General features: G+C 39.2%; 1 protein-coding gene across 1 annotated transcript in view; it reads right to left on the bottom strand.

The window, feature by feature from the left end:
* MRC1 (mannose receptor C-type 1) overlaps positions 1 to 16,447 on the bottom strand; it is a 111,728-nt gene that overhangs the window by 68,496 nt on the left and 26,785 nt on the right. The window contains exons 5-6 of the mRNA XM_068986957.1: positions 10,630 to 10,743; positions 3,462 to 3,608 (exon numbers count right to left, since the gene is read on the bottom strand). Of these exons, the coding sequence (XP_068843058.1) occupies positions 3,462 to 3,608; positions 10,630 to 10,743 (261 nt within the window). The remainder of the gene's footprint in view (positions 1 to 3,461; positions 3,609 to 10,629; positions 10,744 to 16,447) is intronic.

Here is a 16,447-nt window from a genome sequence, read left to right as displayed (position 1 = left end):
CTATAAATTATAAACATGATAACAATGACGATTTCATCAAATCAGTAATAGTGACCAATATCCTATTTGTTGCTACTAACAGTTAGGGTTAAATTTCATAACCTTGATGATTGATACGTTACGAACATGTACTATAATAGTAATGAGTGGGGGAAGGGACAGCAACGACATCTGAAGCCAGGAGACTCACTTCATTTGTCCCCATATGTCCTAAAATGACATAGGGCCTGGCACAGAATAAATGTGATGAATATTTGTCAGGAAAATAATTGAAGTTATATTTAATACACAAAGCTTATTATTACCATTTTATGGATACTATTTTAGAGAGCAACTGAGCAATATATCCTGCTTAAAGAGGAATTATATTGTCAAATAAATGTCAATCTCTATGTTTAAGTTTGATATGAAATATTCTCAAATGTGCTGCCTTAGTAAAGTTTCAATATAAGGTATCTTTGTTATTTGTTTGATGCATTGGTCCAATATTCTCTCAAAGTCTGGGACTGTTTGCATCACCTTTGTATAAGCTCAAGATTTTGTGTACAATCATCATTCAAGTAAATAGCAGTCCTGATATTCAAACACTGTATTATTATAATAGAAAAATGCATATGTTCATTTTTAATTAGAATATAATTGATTTACAATATTGTATTTATCTTTGCTATACAACAGTGGGAATCAGCTATATGTATACATACATTCCCTGCCTCTTGGACCTCCCACTACCCTCATCCCATCCCCTAGGTCATCACAGAGCACCGAACTAAGCTCCGTGTGCTATGCAGTAGCTTCCCACTAGCTATTTCACGCACGGTACATGTGTCGGTGCGACTGTCAATTCATCCCACTCTCTCGTTCCCTTTCACCCCATATCCACAAGTCTGTTCTTTATGTCTGCATTAAAAAATGCATATTTTAAGAAAATATTCCTTCTATACAGTTCCAGTAGTTACCAAGAAAAAAAAAGTTTAGTATTTCTCTGGAGCCCTCTGGTGGGATATTTTAATTTTGCTGCCCAAGAAGCTGAAAATAATGCCAGTGTATTCTAAGGGCTTCAAAAACTAAACAGATAAACTTCTAAAATATTAAAAAATATGAGAACAACCAATGAAGAGGGGTTCCCTGGGGCAGCCACAAAAGATGGCTTGTTTCTCTAGAGCAATGCTATCTGATTGAGGCATAATAAAATCCACAAATGGAAGCCACCTATGGAATTCTAAATTTGCTAGTTGCCAAGTCAAGAGAAACAGGTAGCTTTCATTTTAAATATATCTTATTTAACCCAATATATTCAAAACATTATCATATAATCAATTAAAAATAATGAGGTAGTTAGCTTTTTTTGTCATGCTATGTCTTGGAAATCCAGTGCATATTTTACACCTATAGCATAACTCTATTGGAACCAGCTGTATTTCATGTGTTCAGAGATCACATGTGGTTAGAGGCTACTGAACTGGACAGCACAGCTCCAGAGACCCAGGGATCATGATGAACAGGGGGGCATTGCAAGGACAAATAGTACAGGAGGTGGAACTCTTGCCCAAGAGGTCATCAACTGCGTGTGCTTCATAATCCTAACTGCTTGTGTTTTCAAACTCAGGCTTATTTGAGTGTATAAATAAGACAGAATGCTAATCCAGGAAGTACAGAGAAATTTAAAAACTAATGGAAAGTGAAAGTTAACAAGTAAGGCATGTAACCTAGCAGGACTTTAAGGGGTCTTCGACAGACCCCTTTCCCGCATCCTCAGCTGTAACTCCTCTCTGAAATACCTAGATAACAGTGCCTTCTGAGTGTTTAATGAGTTGTTTTACAGATGCTAAAACCACCACCAAATGAAAGAAATGAACTACTTGATTATCATGGGCATGTAGCCCTCAGACCTGTTGGTGCCCAAGGATTGATAATATTAACCCCTGTGACCCTGCCCTGATACCTCACCATCAACCAATAAGAGAACTGTACCCGAGCTTATCACACACCCTGCAATCCACCTCCCTTACCTGGCCTTTAAAAATGTTTTGCTGACCTGCTGTATAGCACAGGAGGCTCAGCTCAGCGCTCTGTGATGATCTAGAGGGGTAGGATTGGAGGGGCAGGGGGTTGACAACGGAAAACAGACTCAAGAGGGATGGGATATATGTATATATATAGCCAATTCACTTTGTTGTGCAGCAGAAACTAACACAACATTGTAAAGCAATTATACTCCAATGTAAACAAATAAATAAAAATGCTTTGCTGAAACATATTGAGGATTTAAGTGTTTTGCACACTAGCTGCCCTGGACTCCTTGCTTGTCACCTGCAATAAACACTGCACTTTCCTTCACAGCAACCTAATGTCAGTAGATTGGCTTTACCGTGCATGGGCTAGCAGACCCAAGTTTGGTTCGGTAACAGGCCTCGTAGAGATACAAGAATAATGACCTGAGTGCTTGACAATATAAACAAGTATTCACAAGGAGAACAAGTATTATTAGTATTTCTACCTAATAGGTAGGAAACTATAACTGGAGGGTTAAGGAACAAAGTCAAGTTATAGAATTCTGCCTACTATACCAGGGATGATAAAACCACCATTCTCCTCTTTCCCAAAGTGGCAATTCCAAATCTTCTGAAGGAGAATTATATGAGCTCTTCCAAGAGGGAGGATTATACTATCTATCATATGGAAGGAAGAGAGGAGATCAAATATAAAAATTACTGAAGTCTCTCTAAGGCATGCCCACAGTTATAAGGGTGGACCTGTAAAATATAATCGAACCCAATAATGGGACCTTCATCTATATCCGTTGTCAATCTCTACCACATTTGTATCCATTAAAGTTCCAAACACACCTACACTCTGCTTCAGCAATTCCACTTCTAGGAATAATGAGACACGTGAAACCACATAGGTATAAAATTATTCACTGTAGCATTGCTTATAATAATAAAAAATTGGAAGTAAACTAAAGCTCCATTAAGAGAGGACTAGTCAAAAAAAATATGGTCTCTTCCTGCAATGGCTAATGTACAACCATAAAAATGAACATAGAAATTATTTATGTACCAGAAGGAATAACACCCAAAATTGTTATTAAGTGACAAAAGTAGAGCAAAGTGTATTATAAGCTGACAAAAATAATTACAAACATATTTATTTATAGCCTATGAATATCTTTTTCCTCACTGAAAACACATGAATAATAATACCTACCAGCTAGGGCAGCTGTGAAGATAAAATTTTTATTAAAAATTACTTACTTATTAAAATTTTTTTATTAGTGGTTTTGCTCCTGCTGGAACACTTGAGAACACTCTGGAAACGTTAGCAACCAACACAAAGACATTTGCGGGAATATCATTAAGTAAATGATCAACCAAACCTGTCACTGCCAACCATTAGGACTAGGCTGTCATTTGATCTCTAAATTGTTCTATGTACTTCAGATCAAGTAGATCACTTACCTGAGGGGATAACAAAAGGATTTAAGGTGGTGTTGCCTTTTTTACAAATATAGCCTAGTTTCTGAACACACTCTAGATTCTCCCATTTAGCATTTTTTCCAGGATTAAGTGACACACAGCTTTTTCCTGGTTCTGCTGATGGACTTCCTTTGGAGAAAAACATAAAATTAAATTAGGATTACTCGAGTATGACAAGTAGATAGTCCCTCACAACCTCATGTGTTTATCCTTGGCATTTAGTGGATCCCCATTTTTTTTGCTACATATTCACAAAGAAATATTTACTGCCTACAGAGCAAAACTGATGTTGGGTACTATTTGTTTTTCCGTTGTTGGATCATCCCAGTACTTAAAATGTTGATTATACAAGTTTATTTCTTTGGTTTTTTTTCAAGACTTTTTTTGATGTGGATCATCTTTAAAGTTCTTATTGAATTTGTTACAATATTGCTTCTGTTTCATATTTTGCTTTCTGTTTTGTTTTGTTTTGTTTTTTGGCTGCAAGGCACATGGGATCCCAACTGTCTAAGCAGGGACTGAACCTGCACCCCATACACTGGAAGGCAAAATCCCAACCACTGGCCCAAGGAAGCTTCAGTAAGTTTACTTCTTTGAAATAACTTTTCCCCCCAACGAGATCAAATAATAAAGCTAAATCTTAAACCCTGAACAATTTTCACACTGGGCTATTTTATGTATGAAAGTTAAAGTGTGAAAGTGTTAGTCACTCAGTTGTGTTTGACTCTTTGCAGTCCCATGGACTGCAGCCTGCCAGAATCCCCTGTCCATGGAATTTTTCCAGGCAAGAATACTGGAGTGGGTTTCCATTTCTTATTCCAGGAGATCTTCCTAACCCAAGGATTGAACCCAGGTCTCCTGCACTGCAGGTGGATTCTTTACCATCTGAACCACCAGGGAAGCCCCTCATTTTATGTATGATAGGGGGTAAATAACAAGAGTTTCTTGTGTGAATCACAACAAATTGGAAAATTCTTAAAGAGATAGGAATACCAGACCACCTGACCTGCCTCTCGAGAAACCTGTATCCAGGTCAGAAAGCAACAGTTAGAACTGGACATGGAACAACAACTTCCCTATTCCTTCCCAACAGGGAAAGGAATAAGTCAAGGCTGTATATTATCACCCTGCTTATTTAACTTTTATGCAGAGTACATCATGAGAAACCTGGGCTGGATGAAGCAAGCACAAGCTGGAATCAAGACTGCTTGGAGAAATATCAATAACCTCAGATATGCAGAAGACACCACCCTTATGGCAGAAAGCAAAGAACTAAAGTGCCTCTTGATGAAAGTGAAAGAGGAGTGAAAAAGTTGGCTTAAAACTCAACATCCATAAAACTAAGATCATGGCATCTGGTCCCATCACTTCCAGACTTTTCTTCAGGGGGCTCCAAAATCACTGCAGATGGTGACTGTAGCCAGGAAACTAAGAGATGCTTGTTCCTTGGAAGAAAAGTTATGCCCAACCTAGACAGCATATTAAAAAGCAGAGATATTACTTTGCCAACAAAGGTCTGTCTAGTCAAAGCTATGGTTTTTCCAGTAGTCAGGTACGGATGTTAGAGTTGGGCTATAAAGAAAGCTGAGCGCCAAAGAATTGATGCTTTTGAACTGCGGTGTTGGAGAAGATTCTTGAGAGTCCCTTGGACTGCAGGTAGATCCAACCTGTCCATCCTAAAGGGAATCAGTCCTGAATATTCATTGGAAGGACTGATGCTGAAGGTGAAACTCCAATACTTTGGCCACCTGATGAGAAGTACTGACTCATTTGAAAAGACCCTAATGCTGGGAAATATTGAAGGCAGGAGGAGAAGGGGACAACACAGGATGAGATGGTTGGATGGCATCACCGACTAAATGGACATAAGTTTGAGTAAATTCCAGGAGCTGGTGATGGACAGGGAGGCCTGGCATGCTGCAGTCCCTGGGGTCGCAAAGAGTTGGATATGACTGAGTGACTGAACTGACTGATGAACACAATATTTCATACTAGTCATATTCTACATAGTCAATATTCTTCCAAAAACCTAAGTCAAGCTAACTGTGAGGACCAGCTTAGAAACTACCTGGACATGGCAAAATTTTCTACAGTTAGAAAGAAGTGGCAGGAAAGATGGCAATAGGAGGAGAAAGAGAGAAGAATGTCACCAAAAATGCAAGTCTGTGGGGAGGACAAACAATATTAAAATACATTGGAGTTTGGAACAGAGAATTGTTTACTGTAGGACCATGTAAGAGGATAGGTGTCTCATGCCCCCAAGAACCCCAAAGTTACTGAAGTCCCCGCTTAGTCCATCAGTCGTGTCCAACTCTTTGCGACCCCATGGACTGTAGCCCACCAGGCTCCTTTGTCTGTGGGATTCTCCAGGCAAGGGATCTCCGACCCAGGGATTGAACCCACATGTCTTGCATTGCAGGCAGGTTCTTTACTGTCTGAGCCATCAGGGAAGCAAATCTGTACCAAACCAATGTTATTCTCTGTCCTGATAAAAAAAGGCACAACTCTGACTCTCCAAGGTCCCAGTCCTGGCTAACAAGAGGCAGAGCTCAGTTGATGGCTCCCTCAGGGCCAGGTCCCCCGACTCTGCCCAGCTGTCATCTCTGAAGGGAGCCAGGTGTCCAGCCCAACTGGCCCTCAGGCTCCTCAGGCCACCCAAAGAGGGGAGACCAGGTCCCACAGACTGTGACCCAGGCAGACTGCCATCACCTCGAGGTCACAGAGGCAGGAATGGGGAGAGGTTCATCACTGCCTCAAGGCCCAGGTCAAGGTTAGTGGCTGGCCTTGGTGGGGGCTCTGGAGCCCAGCAAGACACAGCCCCCAGCCCTTCTGGCCAAGGCCAAGTAAGCTGAGGGTCTCAGGGAGAAGACCGGGATCCACCTCAGACTACCACTCCACTGTTGTCTGAATCTCCTCACTAACTATCGTTTCTTGATGGTTGGTTGCTTGTGGGCAGGGCCCACTACAGCACCAACCAATGACTGAGCAGGACCACTAATGGCTGCTCTTTGACAGTTGGTTGCCAGTGGGAAGATTTCACTGAGGCACTGACCAATGGCTGAGCAGGACCTGTTGCCTGGTTACAGACTGGTAATGATGCGCAGCAATGGCTGCTGTGCTAAGGGCTGTGCTTCTCTGCATGCACTTACAGGAAGAGCTGCTAGAAGTAGCAATGTATGTTCAGTTGCTTCAGTCATGTCCATCTCTTTGTGACCCCATGGACTGTAGCCCATCAGGCTCCTCTGTCCGTGGGATTCTCCAGGCAAGAACACTGTAGTGGGTTGCCACACCCTCCTTCAGGGGATCTTACCCACCCAGGGACCAAGCCTGCATCTCCTGTAACTCTGCAGTGCAGGTGGATTCTTTAGTTAAGCCAACTACTTTTAGGGAAGCCTAGAAGTAGTAACATGCCACCCTAAATGTTGACAAAGTATTCCCAAGAGCTCAGACTCTCTCCCAAGATTTTAAACTCAGCCTATTGAAGAATATTTTTAACAGCTAAGAAGAAAATGGCAACCCACTCCAGTGTTCTTGCCTGGAGAATCCCAGGGACGGCGGAGCCAGGTGGGCTGCCATCTATGGGGTGGCACAGAGTCGGACACGACTGAAGCGACTTAGCAGCAGCAGCAGCAACCTCTCATCCCATTGCTTACTTCAGTTCAGTTCAGTCACTCAGTCTTGTCCAACTCTGCGACCCCATGAATCGCAGCATGCCAGGCCTTCCTGTCCATCACCAACTCCCGGAGTTCACTCAAACTCACATCCATCGAGTTGGTGATGCCATCCAGCTATCTCATCCTCTGTTGTCCCCTCCTCCTCCTGCCCCCAATCCCTCCCAGCATCAGCTTTTTCCAATGAGTCAACTCTTTGCATGAGGTGGCCAAAGTACTGGAGTTTAAGCTTTAGCATCATTCCTTCCAAAGACTACCCAGGACTAATCTCCTTTAGAATGGACTGGTTGGATCTCCTTGCAGTCCAAGAGATTCATTGCTTACTAGGAAATGATTAAAAAACGAGGTCAAGTCAGCTTGGCTAATGCACTTGATACAAGGATCAATACCCACATTTCTCATGCTTTTCTATCACTTTAATATATGATTTTAAAACCAGGACTCGAAAAGCTAGCTGCAGCTCGCAAGAGAAGACAGGGTGATGAGCTACACTTTGTTTATGACTGCTTAGTGACTTCTGACATGTATACAAACTGGGTCTGGGCCACACTTTCCCTTCCTGCAAGATGGAATCACATTACCTGCTCCATAAAACCTTTGCCAAAAGTGTTTGGAAGTTGCTTGAATAGCACAGAAAGAAAAAACTGTTAGTGATGAGGATAAACCTCATGGTATTATGAGGTATTATGGCCAAACTTCCACTATAACTGAACTACCAGATAAGGTATCAGTACTAGCAAGAAACTTTCAAGAAACAATATTTTATAGCTAGTAGTAATTAACTAATATATAAACTATTGAATCATAGTATATAGCTATTTACCAATAGAACACCAATACCAACTTTAATATATCAATTATTTGTCTTAAATGCTTACTATAGTTACATATCTGCATTCACACTTCCATGTCATTTGTATAAAATCTTGTTACTTAAAATGTAGATGCATTTTAATAGATGTATTACTTCAGAAGTACTAAACTGAATGCTGATTAAACAATTTATACAATTAACCACTTCTAATATCCCACAAGGTTTCTAATTTTTTTTTAAGAAACTCTCATTTCAGAAGGTGATTTGATCTCAAACCTACTTCTCAGGAATTTGGTTTAGTAAGAAAGGACATCTCTTTTCTCATTAACATTCCAATTTTATTCCTCACTGTCACCAAAGTTAACCCCTCAATTTTCTCACTGAACTCTTAGAATGCAAGTGGTTAAATCTAACAATAATTGTCACTTCAAACTGAGTAATAAAATGATCTAACAATCTATAACAATTAAGCAGCAAAGAATAAACTCTAATCCTCCAATAAATAATTATTATTTTCCAATCATCTGACTGAGTCAACTGGAAGTCTGCAATTTAATTTGACTGAGTCAGGAGGCAGACAAATCAAATTCTCACTCATAAAAAAAGCACATCTTATATTCCCCTGCAGCAACGTTTACTTCCCATATCCAGAGGTGAGCAGAGCTAATGCTAATGACAGACTTGTGACCATCGGGCACTGAAGCAATACATTGAAAGTCAAATTTCAGAGTAAAATCTAATCAGTTTAAATCAACATATCTCCTCTAAAAAATCCCCTCTCGCGTATTAGCATATTCCAAATATTACCTACTTATTTCAAAGCTCTTCTTTTTCTTTTCAATATCGTAAGACTGTAACATGGAAAGTGGAGAGTTTAATCCTCTAAGCCAAATGCAAAAATCATTCAATGGCTTTAAAAAGAACTCTGATCATATGAAAAAACAACACACCAGTATTTTCCATCACAGAAATGATAAATAGACATGACCCATCCTTTCCCACACCTACCGCAGACGTCACTAACCCTTATCTGCACACTTTCCTAATAAATCAAGATTAGTACAGGATGGAGTGTGGGTTGGGAGTTTAGAATCATACTCAGCAGAGAATGCCTCAGAGGTCCCCAACCTCGGGGATCTAATGCCTGATGATCTGAGGTGGGGCTGATATAACAACAACAGAAGTAAAGTTCACAATAAATGTAATGTTCTTGAATGACCCCCAAACCATCACTCCTCCTTCTTGGTCCATGGGAGAACTGTCTTCCACAAAACAAGTCCCTGGTGTCAAAAAGGCTGAGGACCACTGCCTCAGGAAGTGACTAACAAAGGTTGGTACTGGTGGATAAGATGGAAGACTTTTTGTCATCACTGGTCCTTTGTTTTCTCAGAATAATTGCTGTATATGTAATTGCATCTTTATCATTTGTCTCTTTTTATATTCTGTTACCACTCTGTCAAAGCTATGGTTTTTCCAGTAGTCATGTATGGATGTGAGAGTTGAACTGTAAGAAAAGCTGAGCACCAAAGAATTGATGCTTTTGAATTGTGGTGTTGGAGAAAACTCTTGAGAGTCTTCTTGGACAGCAAGGAGATCCAACCAGTCCCTCCTAAAGGAGATCAGTTCTAGGTGTTCATTGGAGGGACTGATGCTGCAGCTGAAACTCCAATACTTTGGCCTCCTGATGGGAAGAACTGACTCATTTGAAAAGACCCTGATGCTGGGAAAGACTGAAGGTGGGAGGAAAAGGGGATGACAGAAGATGAGAAGGTTGGATGGCATCACCAACTCAATGGACATGAGTTTGAGTAAACTTCAGGAGTTGGTGATGGACAGGGAAGCCTGGCATGCTGCAGTCCACGGAGTCACAAAGAGTCAGACTTGACTGAGCAACTGAACTGAACCGAACCTCTATGTTATGACATTGAAGAAATTAGTTCAGAGCCTTCTCTGTCCTTCAAAAAACTGGAAAGCTATTGCAGGCTTGATTGTCCCCTGTGTTTTTTGACAACTAAACTACAAATTGTTAATAAAATTGTTCATGAATGATAATGCTAGTATGGAACGTTACAACCTGTGGCTGGAATTATTTTTAATCCAACTCTATTTGATTAAAAACAGGAGAAAACGGTGTTAGTGTAGACTTTCAGTTCATGATAACGATGACAGAAATATGGCAAATATCTCATGGCTCAAGATAATGAGAAATTCTCCAGCCCCAAATAATTTAAACTTCTTAAATTCATAGTGTGTGTGTGTAGATGTAAATAAATATGCATAAATTCTTTGAATATAATATGTAGCATTATATATTATATAATATCTCATAAATATAAAATCAAATATTTGAATATAATACCTAGAGAATCAAGGATACTCTGAGAATATATACTTTGAGTCCTGTATTGATTTGTGCAATAATCCTTCCAGACAAGTCCTTTCCCCAAAAAGCTGGAATATCCTTATAATTTTAGTGTATTCAAATCTAGCTGGCAGGTTTCAAAGCAAGGTGAGAAATGGACTGCATTTGATGAAGTCTCCCAATTATGCCTTTCATGATATACATGTGAGCTGATGGAGATCTCCAAGGTACCAAGATAAATTAAATGTACATGAATTCAACCAGCTTAATCCCACTGAGTTAACCAGACGAGCTTAATCCTACCTGGTAACCAGTTCAAATATCGGAACGGACTGCCCCCACTCCACTGCCATCCACTGTTGAAATTTAGACTGTTTAGTCCAATCCAGAGTCCTGAAGTCAGAGAATTGGTTAAACCTATATGACAGAAGCAAAACAAAGACAAAACTGTCACTCAGAAAAGATGGTGAAATAAAATTCAGAATTAAGTCCTTGAATCAAAATGTATTAGAAAGAAGTCGTGAAAATCATGCCTTGCAAATCTCCTCTGAGTATCTTAACAACCTAAAAGCAAGTACAACTGTTACCTCCACTGGCAGGAAGAGAAACTAAGGTAAGAACATAGATAAACAAGGAATATTCTTGTTGGGAGTCTAACTCAGATATGGCCAGGCCTCAGCCTCCATCATGTTGATGACTATTGCAGGATCATGTGAACATGCTTCTAATTTGGAGAAGACTCTCTTAGACTCTCACCAAACTAAAACACGTTTAGTACATTTTAGAGAAAAAATAAAATTGATTTTGTATAAAAGTCACCATTTCCTATCATGAGAAGTTGAATACACATTTCAATCCATCACTCTAATTATTTTAGAACTTACTTTCAGAATCTTTTATTGATATTTTTTATTTATTTATTTATTTTTATTTTAATTTACAATACTGTATTGGTTTTGCCATACATTGACTGAATCCGCCACGGGTGTACATGAGTTCCCAATCCTGAACCCCTCTCCCACCTCTCTCCCCATATCACCTCTCTGGGGCAAATCAATTTTTTCCTCATGAAGAAGATGATTAAAATCTAAACACTAAGTGCTTGTTCTACAAACAATGTTTTATTTAGGTAGTTGCCCGTACGTGCTTACTTGCTTCAGTCCTGTCCGACTCTTGTGACCGCATGGACTGTAGCCGGCCAGGCTCCTTTGTCCATGGGATTCTCTAGGCAAGAATACTGGAGTGAGTTGCCATGCCCTCCTCCAGGGGATCTTCCCAATCCAGGGACCAAACCCAGGTCTCCTGGGTCTCCTGCACTGCAGGCAGATTCTTTACCGCTGATCCACTGGGGAAGCCCATTTAGGCAGTTAATAAATCCTAATTACAACGTTTCAAAGTCTGTGCTCAGCTTGAGATGGAATAAAAAGTAAAACAGAAGCAACATGGACCTCAGCCCTCCTATATTAAACAACTCTAACCTTTTATTACTTACAACTTAAAAACATTAGATCTGTTGTTCTCTATATATTCTTTTTAGTTGATTAAAGAGTTAATGATAAAGAAAACTATCCTTCATCTTGAATAAAATACCAACCAGAAGTATCTGAAAACATATTTGGAAAACATAAATAGACCACTCTATCTTTACTGCTCCCCAGAGGATATATTCCACAGCCAAATCTTTCCAATGGTGAGAATAATCACTTACTATATTCAGGGCTCTGTTTTTGTTCATTTTTAATCCTCACAGTCTCTGGTTAGGTACTGCCATCTCCACTGTATGGATGAGGAATCTTACACTCAAAGAGTTTAGATGTCACATGCAGAGCTGAAATTTAAACCTAGGTTCCTATGATATCTCATCCCAGACTCTATCGACCCCGTAGACTGTAGCCTACCAGGCTACTCCGTCCATGGGATTCTCCAGGCAAGAATACTGGAGTGGGTTGCCATTTCCTTCTCCACGGGATCTTCCCAACCCAGGGATCGAATGGAGGTCTCCCACGTTGCAGGCAGATGCTTTACCCTCTGAGCCACCAGGGAAGCCCTATAGTTCTATATAGTTCTATATGGTTCTAACCAACTAGGCTATCCAAATTCACTCACTTACCCCAATTTTTAATTAGTGTATATACACACATTCATGTGACAATGTGACAAATTCAAATGAATGGAGATTACAGTGACTCCATGTCCCAAACATATTTCACTTTTTTTTTGCAATTTCATATCCCATAAAAGCATAGACCATGTTCTTAGAGAACACTGACCTGAATTCTGTTCTTCATTTATTCAGCATCTAGCAGAGAAACACTTGCAAAGGAAGAACCCACTTGAGGATATTGAGCAGGGTGATATTGATTAGGTAGGTTGATGCTTAATGAACTAAACTGGATTCAATACTGGAGTTATCTACTAAAAAGTAAACCCTATTGTGTTATTGTGTGATTTCTTTAAATAAAGTAATAAAAATGGGATGAAATTAAATACTGGCATGTAAAAAAATCAATGAAAGCTAATTTAGATTCACTTGTCTTTATCAAAGGCTCTAGAAAAAGAAGTCTGAGTTAGCATGGCTCTTGCACATAGGTACTTTATATATAGGTTTCCTAAGTGGCTCATTGGTAAAGAATACATCTGCCAATTGGAATATAGTTGACATACAATATTATGTTAGTTTCAGGTATACTACATAGCGATTTGACATTGCATAATTATGAAATGGTCACCACAGTAAAGCTTAGTAACCATCGGTGCCCATACAAAGTTATTACAATATAATTGACCATATTCCTTGTATTATATCCCCATGACTTTGAAATATAACTGGAAGTTTGTACCTCCCAATCTCCTTTATTGCACCTACTCCCGAACCAGCCTCCCTTCTGGCAACCACCCATTTGCCCTCTGCATCTATGCATCTGTTCTCACTTTGTTATGTTTCATAGATTCCATATGTAAGTGACATCATATTAATCTGTGTCTGACTTATGTCATTTAGTATAATACCTTCTAGAACTAACCATGTTGTCTCAAATGGCAATTTTTCACTTTTTATGACTAATATTTCACTGTGTGTGTATATATATCACATCTTCTTTGTCCATTTCTCTGTCAGTGGGTACTTAAGTTGCATCCATATCTTGGCTATTATAAATAATGCTGGAAAGAACACTAAAGTGTGTATGTCTTTCTGAATGAGTTTTTGCTTTTTTTTTTTCCAGGTAAATAATCAGAAGTAAACACAGCACAGCACACAGCAAAATTGCTGGATCATATGGCAGTTCTAGTTTTAATTTTTTGAGGAACTTCCATACTGTTCTCCATAATGGCTGCACCAATTTACATTCCCACCAACAGCACATGATGGTTCCCTTTTTGTCCACATCTTTGCCAGCATTTGTTATTGTCTTTTTGATAACAGCCACTGTAACAGGTATGAAGTGGTACCTCATGTTGGTTGTGATTTGCATTTCCCTGATGATTAATGATGTTGAACATCTTTTCACATGTACGTTTTCTTTGAGAAAATGTCTAAAATCAAGTTTCAACTTTTGTCAGGCTTTGGGGGGTGTTTTGATGTTAGGTTATATGAAATTTTCATACTTGTTGGATATAGTTATTTCCCTGGTATTTTTAAAAACTTTAAAGAAGTATATCTAAGTTTTCAAAACTAACAAGTTTTAAAAGGAACTGTAGGAAGAAATAAATTAGACTTTTCCTGAGATTGCTTAATTAAATTGCTATGTTTAGCATAATGAGAAAAGATAATAACTCTTTTAGAGAATTACCTGTCCCCTGACACTCCTCATCTACTCTAGAACTTGTAGGCTTGTCTTGAAAAATTAAGTCATACTTCTTAAAATAGGGCCTAACCCTGAGTATATGACCAATAAATGTAATCTATTGCTATTATTATCATTATCCTTAATATTATTCTGGGCTTCCCTCATAGCTCAGTTGGTAAAGAATCTTCTTGCAATGCAGGAGACCCAGGTTCAATTCCTGGGTCGGGAAGATCCTCTGGAGAAGGAATTGGCAACCCACTCCAGTGTTCTTGCTTGGATAACCCCATGGACAGAAAAGCATGGCAGGCTGCAGTCCATGGGACTGCAAAGAGTCAGACACGACTTAGCAACTAAAACTACCACTCCATGCTGAATTAGAGCTGAGAAAAAGTGCAACTGACAAATTTCAAACTCTGTGTTAAATATGTCACTTAAATCTGATGAGTATTTTCCATAATTTTTTCTCTAACCTGTTTGTAATTTCATAAAGAAGATTACCAAATGTTTTTAGTATTATTACACAAAGCATCAATTCCACATGCTAAACTTTTTAATGTTTAATTTTCATGTATGCATTGTCTGAAACGGTTAATACCTACTTTTGAACTTAGTTATAAGACATAGTAATGTCCAATATTACACCATATTTTTCTTTTCTATACTGTGGTCCAATGTGTTCTCCAGCTACCACCATAGGAAACTGGCAAAAACAATCAGAGTAAACAAGCCAATTTCACTTCCTGTATCTTATTTCAGTTCTGCAAATCCTAATCATGCACATACATAGTTTAAATCAGTTTCAAGAACTGAAGATTCAATTGAGTGTCCCAACATTTTTGAGGGCAGAAGTAGAAGAGACGATGAAGTGACGATGGGTAATGTAAGAACTGGCTGCTGGGCAGAAGCTGTTAGCCCAGCAGATAATGTGAAATCAGATTGCCAGTTTACTAGAATAAATTTACTAGAACAAGGGGCTGTTGACATCTAAATTAAGAATTCTCCTTTGTGCGCTGGGGACCATCAGATGTTTGCTTATTTTGTGAGTGAGACCTGGGCAAAGTGTAATGGAAAGACAGAGCTGAATTCCAATTCAGTTATTTTCTGAACATCTGGGATAAGGCAAAATTCCTAACTCATCCTTCCTTCTCTTACTTCATCTATAAAGTGAAGACAATAATTCTTATTTACCAGGTTAGCATCAGCTTTAGAAATAAAGCTGTGTCTGACACACAAAAACTGTTTAATAAATAATAGCTGATTTGATCTCAGAGTCATGAAAGAGGCTTATACTTTTTTGTCAAATGAAATTTACTCTTAAAATTTCTCACATAAAACAAATCATATTTTATTTTAAAAGTATAACTATTGTATTTGTGGTTTCCAAAAAATTTTAGTGATCCTCTTCCCAGAATGGAGTGAATGACAATCCCCCACTCACACCTTCATTTTCTAGAGTATTCGCCAATTTATGCCAATAAATTCCAAATGTCATGAATATCTTCTTTCCAGAAAAACAAAAGTCTGTATTAATTTTTAAATTCTCCCTCAGACTCCTTTTGTCCCCTCATGCTTGGTATTTCTGACTTAAGGAAAAGCAGGAGGGACTTCCCTGGTGGTACAAAGGTTAAGATTCCCTGCTTCTAATGCAGAGAGGCATGGGTTTGATCTTTTGTCAGGGAACTAAGATCCCACATGCTGTGTGGTATGGCTAAAAATTTAAAAAAAAAAAAAACACGAAAAGGCAGGAAATACTACACATCCCATTCGAGAAGTCATTCTTACCCGGATTTCAATTCAAATTTGCTGACTGAAATTCCAGAGGCTTGGATGAGATTCAACTAAGTATCTGAGGTGAACTCTGCCTCAAAATCTCCTTGGTCTTGTTTGCTCCCCTGAGGACACAATAATAGCTCTTGCTGATTAGGGAAGCATTTCCTGCAGCCAGCGCCTGATAGCAGAGCTGGAGCCGGAAACGTGGAAGTGAGTGGAGGGCTGGGCAGTGATGCTGTCCTGCCCACATAGCCCCTTTGCTCTAGGCAGCTGGAAAGAGAGTCCAAAAGTAACCTGTGCTCTGTCCCTTCACTTCTGGAAAGCCAGAAAACAAGCAAAACTCAGAAGAGTCAAGATAACACAACACACAAACAGATCCATTAAAAAAAAAAAAAGCCAAGTGAAACCATTTCAACTGATAGAGTTTTTTCTCACCCATGCAAGCCAGCACACATCACACCAGGATTGTCTCAGCTCATCATTTCTCTTCCTTCATCATCTACATAAATATCATCTATCTCTGTCTGTTTTCCTCTTCTCCTTATCTCGATACATGGTTATAA

Source organism: Capricornis sumatraensis, chromosome 15, assembly GCF_032405125.1.
Source record: "Capricornis sumatraensis isolate serow.1 chromosome 15, serow.2, whole genome shotgun sequence".
Taxonomy (NCBI): Eukaryota; Metazoa; Chordata; class Mammalia; order Artiodactyla; family Bovidae; genus Capricornis; species Capricornis sumatraensis.
This window is presented reverse-complemented; position numbering and strand designations above follow the sequence as displayed.